Genomic DNA, 19,409 nt, shown 5'->3' with positions numbered 1-19,409 from the left:
ATATCCAGAATTTTGTTTATTTCAAAACATTATCCATATTTGTAAGAGGACTGAACCAACCAGATATTTTTTAATGCACTTTCAATTAGAAAAGATGTGTGGCTGACTTGGTAAGACGCGTGTTAGTTGAAATCGGTGCGGACCCAGGCTTATCAGATACGTGCTACGCAGTCAGATTGGGCTGCTTTTTTTTCGGGAGCGATGTAATTGCACACAATGCGTTTTCAGGTCCCGAGTCTGGAAGATGATAACGAGCCGGTATAAAACCGTATCGCCAACGACCTGGTCAGCCTTGCCCTCAAGCATTGCCACGCCCACCCCTGCTGTGGTATACATCAAAATCTATAGGGAGAAAAAATCAAAGAAAAAGGGAAAAAAAATACAGGATAGACATTGGAGGGCTGGAACAAAGTAAAAGTAACGATCAAAATGATAATAAAAAAATAAAAATGTGGGGCGCCCTGTAGGGAGAAGGGGAGGAACTTCCTGCGTCTCCCCTTCAACGAAGAAAATTCACACCGACGTGACCCACCAACCAACCAAAAGAACAAAACCAATAAAAGAGAGTGCGATCTGCGTAACCCGTATCAAAAAAAAGAAAGAGCGAGGGGGCGAGAAAGTCTCTTACTTTGACCATCATCATGATCATCATCATCATGCATTCATCATCGCCATCATGATTCATGGGGGATGAGTTATTTCTCCTCTTCTTCGTCTCTCCTGCCGTCGACCTTCCTGCGACTCGTTCCCGTTCACACCTCGTTCAGTTATTAAAAGGTTTGGATTTTGGTGCCTCCCTTCGATTGATAGTTCATTCTGAGGAATTGCAGAAGAGAGAGAGAGAGAGAGAGAGAGATGGGTTCGTGCTTGTCTTCAGGGAAGGTGAGCGGTTCGAATAGCAATAGCGCCAACAACCCCCACACCAACCATCATCAGAAGGAGAATCAAAAGCCTTCGCCACAGCCAGTTAAGAGGGATCAATCCACCAGCAACCAGAAGAACCAACAGCAGCAACAGCAGAGGGACAAGGCACCCGCCAGGAGGTCGACCTCCCTCTTGCCCTGCGGCAAGCGGACGGATTTCGGGTACGAGAAGGATTTTGATAAGCGGTACAGCCTCGGGAAGCTGTTGGGCCATGGCCAGTTCGGCTACACGTTTGTCGCCACCGATAAATCCAACGGCGATCGGGTCGCCGTGAAGAAAATTGAGAAAAACAAGGTATTTCCCGATGATGTTTCTTCTTCTTCTTCTTCTTTTTCGGTTTTTACGGGTTATATTGATCGGTTGGTGATGCAAAATTTGATGATTAGAGAAGAATTGGGTAGTGAGTTGCCGCTAATTTTGCCTTTTTTATCAACTGGAAGGGTTTAAACGTTCTGGATTCGTGTTTTATTAGGTGTTTTTGGATGCGTTTTGACAGTTATGACATTTATATTGTTGACCCATGTGCGGTAATTGTTTCCGGTAATTCGACGGTTGTCAATCATGTTGCACTCATAATTTCGAACTTTAATAAATAGATATGATTTTTTTCTGAATAGAATTGATCCAATTCAGGCCTTTGTTGAAACAAGTCTTTTTGAGTTGTGAGATTGCTTTAGGATTTCTTTTAACATGTGGCTGCAATTCCTGTATTCTCATTGACTTGGTTTCTGCATTTTGATTGCTAGATTGTCCAGCCCCAATCTCTGTTCCAAGTCTTATAGTTTTGGTTGTTATCTAAAATTTCTGGTAGCTTTACATAAAACTAATTAATTTATGAGGTCAAAGCTCTGGGCGTGAGAACATAAAGGAAACTTGCGCCATGAGGCAAAAATTCTGTCATTTACCAATTTTAGGAATTGTAGGCTTATATACAGGATTCTGTAAAGACGGAAGGAAAAGAAAATGAATGAGATGATATGCTAAATGTGATCAAATAGAAGATGTGCTGGATGGTCAGCACGTTGTAATCCAGTAGAAGCTGTATTAGATGGCAAAGTATACATTTCATAATGGCAGTAGGCGTGCTATTTTTGAAGGAAAAAAAAAAGATTTGCTGGCTTTTATCACTTCTGTTTTCACATCTTCCTGAAGAGATCCATTTCCTGTTAAATGGAGACATACCGATGTGCAAGCTTACATGCTCTGAAATGACATGCACTGATAACATTTGTAATGCATATCATAATTGTATGATGTCAGTTTGAGTCAGTCTGATTCTTCTTAACTCCAAATTTTGGTGCTTTCTTGTATAATCAACTTGACTTATTAATATGGAGAGTGCAGAGATTACTTTGAGGATTTCAACCAGGGACAGGCCTACTGCTTGGAAGATCTAACCAAGATATGCTGTTGGGCATGTCTTTCCCATTTTTTCTCTTGTAGGCTGTCAAGAACCAACCTCTCACTGTGTTTATGCACGCAGTCATGCTCTTAAAACACTATCTAAACCAATTTACCAGCTCACATCTTGGATGTCTATTTTTCTTTCATAAACTTTTACCCTTTTCTTCCTGCCGCCACATTTTCTTGATTGGAAAATTTCCTATGTTTTGATCTAATTGCTATCCATCTTTTTTCTCATGACCTTTCGTTCAAAAGGTTTCTGGATTTAATTATTTTTTGAAAATAGTTCTCATATGCTCCATATAATCAGACTTCTCACATAAATTCCATGTTTGATCCCCATAAGTGGTAAAAGGTCAGTATTTGTGAAAAAAATATATATGCATAGACAACTTTAGATTGATTTATAATTGGGCTGATAATGAGGTTTCAAGCACACACTAATGACACTGCTTTCTGCAAATGTATATTACCTTGAACTCACTTGTTGTTGTGCTTTTCTTGTCTATTTATTCTTTAGATTTCTGTATTGAAAATGAGTGATGAAAATGCTCAATCAGATTAGATATTATTAGTGTTGTTTGGGACAATTACTACAGTTCAAACTCTATTATGTTAATGTCAAAATGATATTCATTTACGATGTCATGTTCACTACTGTGAATGGTTGATCTCTTAAATCTTCCTAGAATATTTATTTACCATTCTCATGAATTTCGGTTGCTAATGATATTAGTGGATCTTTGTATCGGCTGCAGATGGTACTTCCAATTGCTGTTCAAGATGTTAAACGAGAGGTCATGATCCTAAAAGCTTTGACTGGCCATGAAAACGTTGTTCAGTTCTATAATGCATTTGAGGATGATTCTTTTGTATACATAGTGATGGAGTAAGTTCACCTCACCTCAAAAAATTTGACTTTATCAGGAAATTGTTTTCTATGTAATTATTTGCTTTGTGGTTTCACTTTCTCTTATGTTGAGTTTAATTTATCTATATTCCTCTTATGTTTTGAGTTGACTAAAACATTAGTAAATTTTTTTAGCATGTCTACCATACTAATAAGGAAAAATAAACAAATAAGTACATATGTTCATTCACATATGTGTGTATGATTGTATGTTGCATATTGTGGTAAGACTTGGCAACTTCAAGAAGGTTGATCCTTTCCTTCTGTTACGTGTTCCTTTTGTTGATCTGGTAACCTAATAAATGTAAATGAAGAAACCTGTTTGGACACAAACATTAAAACGGATACAGATCTCTACTACAGTGTCATGCGTAATAATGAAACTGTGCATCAATTTGAATTTTTATGATCATGTACATTTGTAACTTCATGCTTCCTCTATTTTCTCTTTATGCTCAATTTACTGTTTTCTGGTTGATGTACTGGAGCCGTATTAGATCAACCTGTTTGTATCATCTTAGTGTCTGCATTGAGATGATTTACTAACTTTTTGTAATATATGTTGCTTCCGTTAACTAAAAATTGTGGAGAAGTTTCATATTGATATACCAGAAGCCTGCTTTTTCAGGATATTTTCTGAATTTCATCATGTCTATACAAAAGTTTCGTACAAATGTTGACATTGTTGGCTCGTGGCATTGTCGTTGTATGTCTTTTGCTACTAATAGTACTGTTTCTCCATGTCAAGCACTTTTTGTACGTAAGGACTTAGTTGAGCACCATGGAGTTGGATGCACCTTATGAACTTAGTCTAATTCACGAGGATAGTGATGGACAAAAGGTAAATTTGGTGTTCTATTAATGAATTGAAGTAGAATAACCCTCAATGCAATACTTAGAGAATCCTCTTGAATGAGAGAGATAAGAGAACAAGGGATAAAACAAGATCAAATGAGTCAACCTCAGGGCTTCCAACCTGGCAGTAGTTATGTCTGTGCCTGAACCAGTCATAACTTCCACCTACTACCTGCTACTGTTGAAAGTATGTGTTCTTCTCAAGGCCACATGGTCTCTGCGGGACTGTTTGGTCAACATCAAACCACTGGAAGGCTGAAACCCCCCTTGCGGATCGTTGAAGCTGTTGGGCACGTATGGATTGTGAAACTAGTGGGTCGTCTATTTGCTGGGGCTTCATAGTCATTGTAGAAGCAATCAGGTACATTTCTGCCACATTTTTCTTCTTTTGGGGGGGAGAGGGGTTGAATTTGTTGCAAACCACTGCTAGGGATCCCACTTTCCGTCAAAAGGGGTGCCTAGATGGAAACTGTTTTCCTTTGAAAAAGGAGAACCCGCATTAATATGTGGACGCCACATCCTTTTCCTGCTGGACATTCATTGCAGCCCTGCCGGGAAAGACCACACCTTTAATATGAATGGGGCTTAAACAAATGCCCCTAGTATTTCCTTATACGGAGGACGTTTGAAGAGTTTGGGGCAGCAATGCATAGCCAATGCAAAGTCTTGGCCATAGTTAATGCACTCTCCACTTTCAACAGCCCAAGTTTGAAGCATATTGTTGTCCTTTTCTGTTCAAACATTTATATCTAGTATACCTGGAATTTTCAATTCAAGACATCATATTCAAAAAATGAGTGTAGCTGAGATGCGGATGCTTAGATGGATGTGTGGAAATACAATAAAAGATAAGATTCAGAACGAGGAGATACGTAAGAAGGTAGGTGTTGCACCCATTGAAAATAAGATGCGAGAGAATCGTTTACGGTGGTTTGGACATATTCGGCGAAGGCCTAATGATGCTCCTGTTAGAAGGTTGGAGAAATGGGAAAATATATTAGTTAAAAGAGGTCGGGGTAGGCCTAGGAAGACTTGGATGGAGATGATAGGAAAGGATATGAATGCTTTGAACCTCACCGAGGACATGGCATTGGATAGAAATGATTGGAGGAAAATGATTCATGTGGAAGACCCAAAATGAATTTCTTTTTTGGTTCATATCGCTGACCCCAATTGTTTTGGGATGAAGGCGTAGTTGTTGTTGTTGTTGTTATACCTGGAATTTTCAGTACTTGTTGACCTATGGCCTTGGTGACTATGGCCCTTCCGAAAGTATTGCTCCTCCATATCTTCTTGAAGTAATGTATGTGGGTCAACCTGCCTCCAAGTTCATGATGCAATGATAAAAAAATAATTTATGTTGGGTCTTAGCATGTCTTGGTAATTATTTTTGCAGACAAATCAATGAACTTAAAAGAATTCATGAGAAGTCTAGGTTAGATCACTGAGTCACCAGTTAGTTGCTATGATACCCATCATATGTGTTAAATGTGGTTCTCGCTCAGTAGCCGTGGTATCCACAGCTTATGCAATATAAGAAGTCAGAAGTCTGCTGTTTTTTTCTTCTTTGCCACGAGTCTAATGGGTCTCCCGTTAGACTGTATTCAAAGTGTTTGAGTTATATAGGAAATTATAAAATAGGCTGGTTACAAGGAAGATGTACAATTAGAACTATGTTACACCTGATTTTGCTTCCACATAAATAACCTATGTTCCTGTTATGTCAGTCTGGTCAATGTGGAAACAAACCGAGCTCATTTTATGTCAGCTTGTTTTATGCCAACCTCGTCCAGCATACAGTATGTGGCATTCCTTGCACCAAAATGTAGAACACCATTGACCCAAATGGAGAAACTAGTTTCGCCAAATCCCCGATGTCTGATCTACCTATTTGCATCTGTCTCAGTGTCTGCCAATGACAATGAAATTGGAGTGCCATCCCGAGGGAGGTCCCTTCCTGGTTGCTATGTCACAAGGACACTTCATTTAGCATGTGTATCTTGTATCGACATGACACAACCCTTGGACACTTCATGGACATGACACAACACTTCATGGACAACTAGTTTCACATACAGTCAACATTGTGTCATTAACTGGACTATTTCCTTTTATGATCTTATTTACTTATTTTTTTATTCACCTGAGTTCCTTTTCTTTTAAAATTTGTCATCAATTACATCACATTCCAGTTTCAACCTAGTTTCATTTTTCGATGTTCCTAGCTATGGTGATTTAAGATTTGTTTTTTTACACATACATACATCTATGTGTGTGTGTGTGTGTCCGTCCCCATATCCTAATATTTGAAAATTATCGTATGTACGAAGCATATCTGCATCGTGTCCCGTTCTTGCATCTGTATCCATGTGATGTAGCCTGGTTGTATTATGAAACTGCAGTTCCATCTTTTCCAAGACTGGACAGCCTCTTTGTCAAATACCCCAGTATAAGGAACATGATTTATTTATTACTGAAGATTATCCATTGGCCTCATTTTTTGAGTTTGAAAGCCTAATGGACCTTCTAAATCAAAGTACTTGCGTCTAGGCATCTAGCTCTAATGCATAACAAACTGGCCATGCGTGCCACATTCTTTTACAAGTCACTGTGCATGTGCATGCTTCTCAATGGTTCTCCTAGCTGCATTAAATGTGTGCATTACAAACAAGCCAGAAAGCCAGATAACTTAGAATAAGGCATACAATCTGTCTTTTTTTGCTGTCATATTGCAACATGTCCCATTTGTTTCTTCTTTGACTGTTGAAGCAATCTTATTTTAGGCTTGATATATTTTATCTTTTAGTGGTTAGTGAAATTGCTTCTCTTCTCAATTCAGTTGGGCTTTGCTATTTCATCCTTTTAATATCCACATCTTAGTTTTGGTCGGTGCACGCAGACGGATACATGCACATATGCATGCCTATCAACCAAATGATTCATCATTCTGTATCACATGAATAGTCAGTTTATGGAGTTTTCTTTTATGAATATTATGCAAGGAGGAGCAGTACAAGGGTAAAAATGGAGTATCCATGTGGCATGATTTAGAATATAATCAGTCCTGTGTACATAGTTCATGCTATTGTTTCTTCCTAGATGTGAATTATCTTGGATAAATTTGAATTCTGAATACCTATAGGAGATGGATTACCTGCTTAGCATTGACAAACTGAGTTATCTTCAGATCTTAACTTTCTGTAAATTCACATTCTTTGCCCATATTTCAGAACTTTTTAACTACCTTGATAAACTCTGATTGTGCCTTCTTTCATTGTCAAACATGCTTGTCTATCTTTCATCATTTATGCATAAATATCAATAATCTTTCATCTTTTCTGTAGATGTTTCTTCCCCATGTTTTTGTTTTCAGAACTTCATAATTACTGGAAGTTAATATTCAGTAGTTACCGTGATTATTGGTATCTGTATTATTTTTATGCATGAGAGTGATGTTTCTCCTCCATCTGTTTGGTGCATTAATTAATATTTATTATCTAATACACTTGAATTGTGTGTGTGTCCATCCTGACTGGGAGTGAGTCTAATTAGTCTTCAGTTTCTCACTTTCTTTTTTGTTTATATGCACGCAAGCATGCATACAAACACAAACATAACCTACTTTCATATTGTTATGTTTTACATATGATTAGTAACTAATGCCAATGCTCCCTAACCATTTCCAGTAACACCTAAACAAAAACACACTGATATCTTTTCATGGATATTCACTGGCAGTTCCTCTTTGTTGACCTTAAACTTGAATCATCTTGTTTAAGGTACTGATCTTACTTCAATTCCAAATCCTACCTATGGAGGTTGTTGCATTATTAGATTAAGATTAGCTTTTCTTTGAGATACTCATTTTTTTAAAAAGAAATTTGCACATAAGCTTCAACTATCTATTGTAAATATTTTAACCTGTCTTTTTCCTCTTGTTTTTTCTCGTGGTAATTTCTGTTACTTTTGATGTTTTTTTCCTCTTACTTGGGGTGGTGGGATACAAGCATAATGTGAAAATAAGATGATTTATCTGTTGCTTGTGTTTGTGTCAGATTGTGCGAGGGTGGGGAACTACTAGACAGAATCCTTGCCAAGTAAGATTGTTCAACTCCTGTTCTTTTTGTTATATTTAATAGCTGGCATCTGGTTGTATTCTTGAGGCCAGAAAGTGATGGAGGGAAGCTATCCTTCCTCTATAGTCCTATCCACACTGATTTCCAGCCTCCATGGCCAGAAGCTACTAGAGTTTGCCCATAGATCATTTCTTTAGTCACAAAGTAGAAAATTTGAGCCTCATTTTGCAGGAAGGATAGCCGTTACACTGAAAAAGATGCAGCAATAGTCGTTCGCCAGATGCTTAGAGTTGCTGCGCAATGCCATCTACACGGTGTAGTTCATCGAGATATGAAACCTGAGGTCTGAATAAGATGCCATTTTGTTGAAGATGTTAAACTTCTGATAGGCATTGATGCATGGTCTCTGTTCTTTCCCAGTGCCTGATTTAGTGATTTGTCTATTTACATTTTTCAGAATTTTCTTTTCAAGTCAACAAAAGAGGATTCCCCACTTAAGGCCACAGATTTTGGTCTATCTGACTTCACAAAACCAGGTCAGCTAAGGCCCCAACACTTCTTCCTTTTAAAGTTACTCTATCCTGGGCATTTTTGTCTCTTTCTTTCTCTCCATCTCTCCTACTTCTATATGTTATCAATGAATTGGATTTGAAATTTCAGGGAAGAGGTTTCGGGATATCGTTGGCAGTGCTTATTATGTTGCACCAGAAGTTCTAAAGCGCAGGTCTGGGCCTGAATCTGATGTTTGGAGTATAGGTGTCATTACTTTCATACTACTTTGTGGAAGGCGCCCTTTCTGGGATAGGACTGAGGATGGAATATTTAGAGAGGTAAATACATTTAACTCCTATATATGTATATAACTCAAAATTAGTTGAGAGTAGTGGCATGTGCATGTCATAAAGAAGCCAGGTTTGCAGTGTTTAGATATCTCAAAAACTGTATGCATGTGAAATTTCTCATCTACTTTTTTTTGACAAAAAGGTAAAAGAGCAAGAAAAGAAAGAAAATTATCAAATGCTAGATACTTTTTTCATGATATTTCTAGTTTTAGCTTTTTATGATAAACATACATCATACATGTATATCATAAAATCTAGTGATTCTTGGAGACATTAAAATGTATAAAGCAATATTAAAACTTCTAACGATCATTATTAGTTTAAATTGGTAGAGGTTGTAAATACTGTTCAGAGGACTGGTTTGATATCTATGAATGAATTTAGTGCTTATTATTGTGTAAACTATTTGCATATTAGAGGGCCAGAGGCCCACTGCAAGCATGTTTTACAAGAATCAATATTTTTTCTTTAAGCTTATGAGAGTAACCATTATTTTACATAAAATTTTCTATATATGTTCTTTAATTTTTTAAATCCTGATCTTACCTTCATTTGTAGGACATTCAGATTTCTTTGGTTTCTTGTCCCACCCAAGAAAAATCCCAAATAGTTCCCATATGCTGGATGAAGGCCTTGATATCCAGATAAAGAAAATGCGTCGATTGGATCATTAAGTTTCTCGTTTGTTCATGGCTACATTAGGGCCATTGTATTGGGAATCCTTAAAATAAAGGCCTAAGTATGAGGGACCTCCTCAATAAATCAAGGAGTGCATATGTGAAGTTTTTCCCTGAACAATGTCATGTAAATGCCAGTTGTTTTAGTTGCCCACATGTCAATATTTTTTGACCTTTGCATATCTTTTATGCAAAGATGGAGTCATTCTGCATACACAATTCTCATATGCAAAAAGTATTGTTTAGAGCAAGGCTATAAGTATCGTATTGTTACCTGTATCGGTCGGGCCCAAAATAAGATATGTATCATATGTAAAAAAACATAATTAATATTTTTTTTTTCAAAAAAAAAAGGAATCAGAAAAATTAGCAAAAATTCTTAAAAATTTATAACACATGAAATAATGATGAATTGCACAAAATACAACCATAAAATCACATATGAAGCATTTATGTCTCTACGAGGTGCATCCAACATCATTGAACATCAATTATCTCACAAGAACAATGCAAAATATTAAATATCTTGCAATTAAGAGCATGCCACAAGACTCATACTTTCATATTACATGAATAAAAACAAAATAACCAAGTTTATAAATACTTAAGTGTTAAATAACCAAGTTTTTTGAAAATATAACCTTAATCATCATCTTCTTCTTCTTCTCCTCCCCCTTCTTCAACATTCACATTGTCTCCAATATACGTGGGCTTTTCATCATCTATCTCATGTGCTCTTCATTCGAAATGTTTGCTTCTTCTTTAATCCATGCATCCAATACCTCAAATTTTTTCAAAATGGTGGAATCAAATTGCTTTGTGCCTCCTTGACGATAACTTTTCTATTTACCTAAAAAGATGACATGAAAAAATTAAAATTAGTTGGGTTTTGTATGATATAAAAAAAATTATAAACACATGAAAATGATAAATAAACTTTATAGTTTTATATACCTCTGCCTCAGCCGTAAGTTGTAGCAAACGTAGACGAGGTCATTGAGTCTTTTTTGCTTCTATTTATTTTTTCTTTTTTATATGAATTTTCTCAAAGACGCTTCAGTTTCTCTTGCATCCACTTTCACTTTGGTTAAGAATGCAAATGACAAAACTCTCAAATTTGGAACATCACTTCCAAACTTGATCCACCACATGTTTAAAAAAAAACAAGAAAATGAGAAATCAATAAGACAATAACAAATACAATCATACAAATCATCATAACTAAATAACAATATGGAATTAAAATTGAAATAGATAAAATAAATTACTTGAACTCATTGTGGCACTATTTCGCATTGTTGTAGGTCTCCCCATATCATACAATGCATTATCATAAATTTTTATTTTTTTATGAATTTGATCTTGAATGCCATAATCAAGGTTCAATCTTTCGATGCAATCTAAAAGTCCCTTGTTGACTTCCCTGTAAATGCAAGATTTAAATAATATACTGCAACATGAAGAGGTTGATGGAGTTTTCTAGTCCACCTATGATCAATGATGTTCTATATAGGCATGTACAATTTTTTCTTCTCATTCAAATTATCTCTAATATCCGTTTTTGCCTTATCAATGATCTCATAGAGATAACCCATCGAAGCACCTTCACCAAGAGTATAGTGATTCTCAACAACTTAACACATGAACCCCATAATTTACTTCTAAATACAATATCTAAAATTTCTCTTGGCTTTCTTTTTTTTGCACAGGGATATGCATTTCACTCATCTGATGAAAACGACTTTTTTTAGTGCAGTTATATTTTGTACTAGACTTTGCACTATCAAAAAATTCGTAGCAAATCTAGTAACTGTACTACGAATCAACTCAGCACCACTAGTGTATTTTCTCATTAGGCTCAAAATTCATGCATGATCATAAATAAATTTAATAATTTATTGGCAGTATTCAATTGTGTGCTTTATCTTATCCATACTGCTGATATCCTCAAACATGAGGTCTATGCAATAGGCAACACACATGATCCAAAAAAATGACCCATAATTTTCTGTCAATTATTTACTTGCTGCCCTATAATATGCTACATTATCAGTAATAAATTAGACAATATTTTGAGGTTGAACCTTTTCTACAACCTGATCAAATACTCAGAGCAATATATTTGTTGTGTTGGGCTTATCAAACAAATCAATTGACTTAAAAAACATAGTTCCTTTGGGGGACATAGACAAAAAATTTTACCAAGGTTCACTCATCTACCATGATGCTACACCCAGTTTCTCTCCATGACTGGCTTCACAATATGATTTTTTCATTCACATTACTATCTAATTATTTTTCTCTCAAAGCATGATATGAAGGCATTTTATACCCATGCCTGATACTGGTTATGACATCTGCCATGACCTGAAAATAAAAGGAATTTGCCGCATTAAAAGAAATGCAGGCATCATAGAACCATCTCCCAACTGTGACATTCAGTTGATCAACTAAATGTTGAGGAGTCATAGCAGTATAAATGTTAGGTTGCGCCCTAGGGGCAATCCTAGGAGGGAAAAATCTCCTAATAGTGCCTCTAGCTCTACCTAGTCTCTAAGAACTCCCTCATCTTTTTTTATTTTTATTTGTGACACTACTACTACTAGCATCAGCCACACATTTCCCCTTCATTGCAGAACTTCTTACTTCTGATGCTATACTAGGGGTTGTAGGATCAAAAGTAAAGAGCTTATCTTCATCCTCCCAAGGCTGCACATACTCTATTTTTGCCTCACTCGTTTCTTTTTCTTGTTTTTTTTCTCTAACTAATTGTTGGTATTGTCATTTCGCGGCATCCAGCAAATTCTTTGACATACAGGGGGTAACATTGAGATGTGTCCTGGCTAAATGATGCTTCAACCGAGAGACACCACTCGAAAAAATATTATGGCAATAGTTTCACTCGATTTTCACTCATTACTTGAGTGCCTCATTGCCATGCCGAATCATTTGATGCTATATTAAAAAAACAAACTCAATAAGAAGCAAAAAATAAAGAATTTTTTATCTTAACCAGTGTTGTTAAAAACGTGCCTCAAGGCGCAAAAAGTGCGCCTCGCCTCAAGGCAAGGGCCTTAGTGCCTTGAGGAACAATTATAAAACGTAAAAACATGGAGGCGTATGCCTCATGCACCTTGAGGCGTACGCCTTGAGGCGAGGTGCGCCTCACTGTGAGGCGGGCACGCCTTATTTTGTTGGTCAAATTTGACCAACATTAACATGTCACCCCCGACCCTAATAAGGGTTGGGAGCCCTAATTTCTCTCTCGCATCCCCGCTCTCCCTCTCTCTGTCAGTCTCTTCCTCTCTCTCGTCTCTCGCAGCCCCTCTCTCTCTCTCGTCTCTCGCAGTCCCCCTCTCTCGTCTCTCACACTCTCCCTTCTCGGCCTCCTCCTTCTCGCTGGAAGTAGCTGCGACGCCGGCAACCTTTGCCAGGCACCAGGTAACCCCGACCCCTCTCTTCAATCTCTCCAGCAGACACAAAAAAGTTTTAATGCAATACATGTCCTCAATCATCTTAGAGATGTTCTTCTTTTCTCTCTTTTTTTTTTGTTAACAATGATAGCACACGCGGCTCAGGTGACAATACTCAGCCTACAACAGTAGGCAAAATTTAAAACTTGCTAAAAGGCCTGTGGAACTCCTGCTTCACACCCGAGGAAAACCTGGGTTTAAATGGACGCTTTTGTACAGTAAAGCAGACTTTGTCACAGGCATATACAGTGGTAAGCAAACTTTGTCCCCATTGGTGTTTCTTGGCCTAAAATCTAGCATGCGGAGAAAACATATACAGTGGTAAGCAGAAACCACATAAAGAGGCTTGAAGGCTTCAATATCGTGACCAAATTGCCAAAAGAAGATGGCTGGTTTTCAGAGCCAACATTCATTTTAAATCAACAACCAACAAGATCCGAGATGTCTGCTAGCATTCTCCTTGTTAATATGCACCAAAGGCATTTTTATTTTTGGCTAGGCCACAGGAAACCACACCCCCCTCCCCCCTTTCCAAATCACCGACTGCACATTTGCAGCTCTCCGCTTGGTAAAACCCTTGAGGTCCCCCTTGCCCACCGAGCAGTACACCCAATTTCGACCTTGAGGCAAAGGATGCCCCTTGCAAAGCTGAAGCTGGGTGCACACCCAGGTGGGCAAGGGGGACCCAGGGTTTTATGCTAACGTTGAAAGAACACAGTTAATAAGGCGGTTTTTCCCAGTTATTAAAAAAATCATAAATATCAAAAAACAGTGGTATATGGTATTATGTTGACAAGTTTTTATATTCCCCACCAAAACTTTGATAATTTTTATAGTTTTTTTAAGTTTAAAAAAAAAAATTGAGGCTTACGCTTTGCGCCTCGAGGCTTACGCCTCGCCTCAGATTTTGGTGGAGCGCCTCGCTACGCCTCAACGCTTTTCACAACACTGATCTTAACCCATCCTCTTGAGTGGAAAAATAGTGAAAATACACTCTTACTTGAGCAAACTGCAAAAACCCTATCTCTTGCTCACGGATCAGTCCCCAAATCGCTCTCAAAACTACTAGGGTGCATGGATACTCCTCTAATGACCTCTACACAAATGAGGAAGTTGATCCTCAAGAGGTCTTTAAAACCGATTTTTTTTTTTACGTTTCGACCCTTTTTAAAGTGCGTTAAGGTTTATCGTACGATACGATACAAGGTTGTATCGTATGATTTATTGTATCATTTTTTCCATAGTAACAATACGTATTGTACCATACGATACTTGCAACATTGATTTAGATAGAATGCCCAATAAGAGGTTTCCAAATATGATTGGATTCTATCATAAATTCTGAGTTTGCAAATGAAATCCCCTGAGAAGGGTTAGAATGGCATTTTTTGCTCCTTGGGAGGTACCAAATAAGTGACTACTGGAATGGGGATTTTGGGCATAAAGATTCCACAAACCTGTTGAAAGTGTCCTTGAGGATATGGTAATACATCACACCAGAATGCATGAGAATCATAGGAACATCCCAATTTTCAGAATGACATGTAAGACTTTCTAAAATCATCTGCATTGAATCCCGAAGTTGACATTGTCCCATGTTTCTTTGCTAATACATCAAGAATATTTGTAACTTATGTGTATCCTGTTTTGATCTTCAGGAACCATGTCCTGATCCACTCCAACCATTCATACCAAAAAAGAAGGAAAAAAACTTCAGAGTTAAAGAGAAATATCTGAATAACATGTTTTATTTATTTCAATACTTCATATTTGTAGCAATACTAATCTTTTTCTTTCCTAGTGTTGGCTCGACTAACTGACAGCATTTTTATGATATTGTTGAATAACATATAGGGGCATATGTGAGATCTCATTTATAAAGTTATGATATACATAGTTAATGAAAGTGGATGTCCAGTCCTATTTTCAAAGCATTTGGCAGCTTCTGTTCTCTTTTTTCTCCTTTCGTTCTCCTAATCCACCTGAGTGATATATGATCTTTAGCAAAGACCTAGGCATGTCTTCTTTATGAAGAACCTGAAATACCTTATCTGTCAATAAGTGATTTGTTTCATCGGCTATAAAGATGAACTCTGTTTTACTTGTGCTTGTCTCTGATTTATGATTTCTGCAATATGTCTAACCAAATGAGGCATCTGTTGCGAGTTCCATGGTTATCTCTAAATTGATTAGTTTCTGTTGATTTATATAAGGAAATGCTGAAGCCATTAAATGTACATATTGGCAGGTGTTAAAAAACAAACCTGATTTTCGTCGAAAGCCATGGCCAAGCATAAGCATCAGTGCTAAAGACTTTGTTAAGAAGCTACTGGTGAAAGATCCGCGTGTGAGACTAACTGCTGCCCAAGCCCTGTGTATGTATCAACTAGAGTTCTTTATAAATATTTCATAACAGAGCATGTGATGCATAACCTTGAAAGGGTGCTTAAGCCAATCACCTACATTTGCATACAGCATGGTAAAATTAGACGAAGCAGTCCCTTAAATAACAAGGAAAAATCAATAACATAAAACCTTTGAAGGAGAAAAAATGACGAATAAATAAAGGGTGTAACAATATAAGTCTATCAACTTAAACTGGAGATTGATTGTACATTGAATATTTTATTTGCTATTTTTCCCACTTCAACTGAGCTGCTTGAAGTTGGTATAGTGTAACAGAATTTCAAGTATTTTTATCATGGATTTTTTTCCACATGTTCCATGTTTAGTTACTGATTGTTTTCCATACCTTTTATTTTGCTGTTGTAGCACATCCATGGGTGAGAGAAGGTGGAGATGCATCAGAAATTCCTTTAGATATCTCTGTGCTATCCAATATGCACCAGTTTGTGAAATACAGCCGGTTGAAGCAATTTGCACTGAGGGTACTGAAACTTTGTTTTGATTGGTAATCATGATTGCAAGAAAATGTTTGCCATTAAAAAAGAATGGAAAGGAAGATAATCTAAATTTTCTTGGTATCCTTTTCTTTCTTTGCAGGCACTGGCAAGCACTCTTGATGAAAATGAACTTGCTGATCTTAAAGATCAGTTTGATGCAATTGATGTGGATAAAAATGGATCCATCAGTCTTGAGGAAATGAGACACGTATGACTTTCTGATCATTATGGTTATGGATTTATTTGCTTGAGCCTACTGACCATGCCAACTTTGATCTTGTGTTATCGAAGCCTTCTGTGTTTAAATTGCAAATTTACCTGCTTGTTATTTTCTATTGCCTTTGTATTGACTGCCGAAATTGATAATTCTGGCAATTCTTTGGCTTATTGTAGGCACTTGCAAAGGATCTCCGTTGGAAACTGAAGGAATCACGTGTTTTGGAGATTGTTCAAGCTGTAAGCCAGTTAGCACTTACTACTTTCTGCATATGCATTCTAATTACAAGTGTTTGGGAGCTCGAGTGCCATGTTTCATTCACCAGAGCGAACTCCCTGATCCCCCTTTACTCCAACCCCTGCATTCATGGTTAAATATTCTAAATTTTTGGTCGTTTCTTTGCAGAGCTTGTATGTCTGTCACTTACATTTCCTATTTCTACTATCAGATTGACAGCAACACAGATGGGCTTGTTGACTTCGTGGAGTTTGTTGCTGCAACCTTGCATGTACACCAGTTACAAGAACATGATTCCGCAAAGTGGGAGCAGCGTTCTCAGGACGCTTTTGATAAATTCGATGTGGACAGAGATGGATTTATTACACCTGAAGAACTAAGAATGGTAATATATACATCCTATTCAAATGCTAATTTGTCCAAGGGATATCTAAGATGAAACTTGGATTCATTTGGCTTGTTATGTTCCTGTTATTCAGCATACAGGACTGAAGGGCTCCATTGACCCTCTCCTAGAAGAGGCCGACATTGACAAGGATGGGAAGATTAGTCTGTCAGAATTCCGCAGGCTCTTGAGAACTGCAAGCATGAGTTCACATAATGTTCCCAGTCCATCTGGACATAGGAATTCTTGCAAACCGGAGCATGCAGAGAAACAAGTGAGAGACCGAAGCTGAGCTTTCTGTGTGGATTCTAGAAAACTTGCAACTTTCTGTGCTCTTTCATGGTTCTTAATACAGCTGTTTGCATCTACAACGTGCTGTTTCATGGTTCTTAATGAAGCTGTTCGCTATTTTCTATCACTAAAGTGCTTGAGGTCAAGAAATTGCGACCATACCATGGGAAGCCTTCATCAGCAATTGTTAGGATCGACATTGATGCGGGGTTTGATGTAAAGATTGGTGCGGCAGCAATGCACGTGTGGAGTTTCAAAATTAGATTCCAGCATCCACATTTCTGTTTTATGTGTAGTTGCTGCCATGTATTTGAACCATTGTTTTGTAAAGTGTTTTTGGGATAAAGAGACTTTCTCTAGTGTCACATGGTGAGCCGACAGGAAGGGAAATTTCTTCTTAATACAAAGGAAATTCAGATTCATTTGGACTTTTTATGTTCGCTTTGACAGAAATGCGTAAAAAATATATATATTTGTTTTGCATTACGGAAATTCTAGGGAAACTGTTTGGGGTTGAAAAAGTAGATTCCATAATGGTCATGGATTTAGCAAATCCTCAAGGTTGTTCGGGAGCACGCTTTAAAATCCACTAGGGAGTCCCCACTTCCATGGTTATGTTGTTTGGGATGCAGCTTTTACTCTCATAGATGAACTGAGAAGATCAGCAGTGTGACAATCGGGAGTGTCACTGGTGTAACATGGTAATTACCCTGATGGTAGTTGAAACGAGGAATTAAAACTGGCAAAGGTCATGCCAGTTCCCACTTTTCCTCTTTTTCCTGGTTTCCAAACAATTTTGGAAGTGGGGATTCCGCACATACCACTCAAGTGACCTTCCATGGCCACTTTCCAAACAGAGCCTTGTGAAATTACTGTAGTTATAGCCGAAACCATGTTGTAACCAGGCTATGAAGGGTCGAACTGAGAAAGTGAAAGTGAAGTTTTTCATGAACTGTGGTTGGATTCATTGTAGTTGGATTCCTAAGGAGTGTCATCACTTACCAAAGCTTAGCTAAGCTGGGAATCTTGGTCATTAGTCGAGATTGCAAGGATAAACAACCAGATTGGTTTCCAACTGATAAAAATTTTTGATTTATAGAGTATGCTTGTAACCGGTAGGGGTCTGCCTAACCCCAGCTCAAAAAAAAAAAATTTATTCACATCATATTCATTGTGCAAAAAATGGCCATACTGTACAGCAAGATGAAGAACTTTTTATCATGAAACCCAAATCAAGATCCACAGTGTATTAGATTTATGATCAAGTAGCATCAGGAAATAAAATGCAATGCATAAGATACAATTGGCATGCCTAAAAGTAAAAAAATATGTAGAAAGAGATGATGCAAAAAAAAATGTGCTTAGCAGAAGAAAAGAGAATGCCAATATAACATAAACATGTGAAGCAATTTTTAGATTTGTATATTTATCTATTTATTTAACAAGAAAAGAGTGCCAAAATAACTGATTCATGCCAATGTTCAGTTAAAAAAATAGATTCATGCTAGAAATGTAAAAAAATATCACTTTCAGCCGTTAATGATGTGCTTACCAGAATATCTCACTGCCAACGATGTCTTGAACGCTTAAAAAGTCGCCAAAGAAGTGTTGCCAAAAATGTTCAGTGAAAAATAATTGTCAAAAAGTTTTGCCAGGAGAAACATGGTGGGGCAAAAAGGGTTGGAGACCACAAATAAAACTCTAAAATGTGAACCATTACTTTTTAAATATCGAAGTATCACATTTAATGCTAGTACAAACATTCACAAAAAAAATATGTAGGTTAGCATTCAAGTCTTTAGAAAAATTGTGAATCTCATGTTTAATGTGCGAATGTTTAGAAAGTTCGCAAATGAGGCATAAGATCCACATATATAGATATTTGTGAATGTAAACATACATTTGTGAATCTCCTTGAGGAGTATTTACTTAACATAGGTTCATAGGTTATATTCATGAAGTTTGTATTATATTATGCAAAATTCTCCATACTTTGCGGATCTCCTATAAGATCATATCCTAAAGGGAGTTTTGCATGGTTCCTCATAAATTTTGTACTATAATACATACCCAATTTTAGAAGATACGGATCCGAACCCAAGTACCCAAGTGCTTGAGCTTGTGAGACTCACCCAATTGGCACCCCACCTAAAAATAGAGCTCAAGGAATGTAAGACAAATAAATTTTAAGTAAAAAATTCTGAATAAAACTAAG

The 19,409-nt window shown here is 37.2% G+C and overlaps 1 protein-coding gene across 1 annotated transcript; it reads left to right on the top strand.

Annotated features, from left to right (window-relative positions):
- Positions 1 to 450: 450 nt before the first annotated feature.
- Positions 451 to 17,616, top strand: LOC149835734 (calcium-dependent protein kinase 28-like). Its single transcript, XM_090008717.1, has 12 exons — positions 451 to 1,218; positions 3,087 to 3,217; positions 8,149 to 8,190; positions 8,401 to 8,512; positions 8,627 to 8,705; positions 8,830 to 8,999; positions 15,410 to 15,536; positions 15,934 to 16,049; positions 16,165 to 16,272; positions 16,458 to 16,520; positions 16,730 to 16,903; positions 16,998 to 17,616. Exons 1-12 carry the CDS (start codon positions 856 to 858, stop codon positions 17,193 to 17,195), a joined length of 1,683 nt encoding a protein of 560 aa, XP_089864843.1. The 5' UTR covers positions 451 to 855; the 3' UTR covers positions 17,196 to 17,616.
- Positions 17,617 to 19,409: the final 1,793 nt, after the last annotated feature.

The sequence above is a fragment of the Nuphar pumila genome, chromosome 6, assembly GCF_984573655.1.
Source record: "Nuphar pumila chromosome 6, dmNupPumi1.hap1.1, whole genome shotgun sequence".
NCBI classification, from domain to species: domain Eukaryota; kingdom Viridiplantae; phylum Streptophyta; class Magnoliopsida; order Nymphaeales; family Nymphaeaceae; genus Nuphar; species Nuphar pumila.
This window is presented reverse-complemented; position numbering and strand designations above follow the sequence as displayed.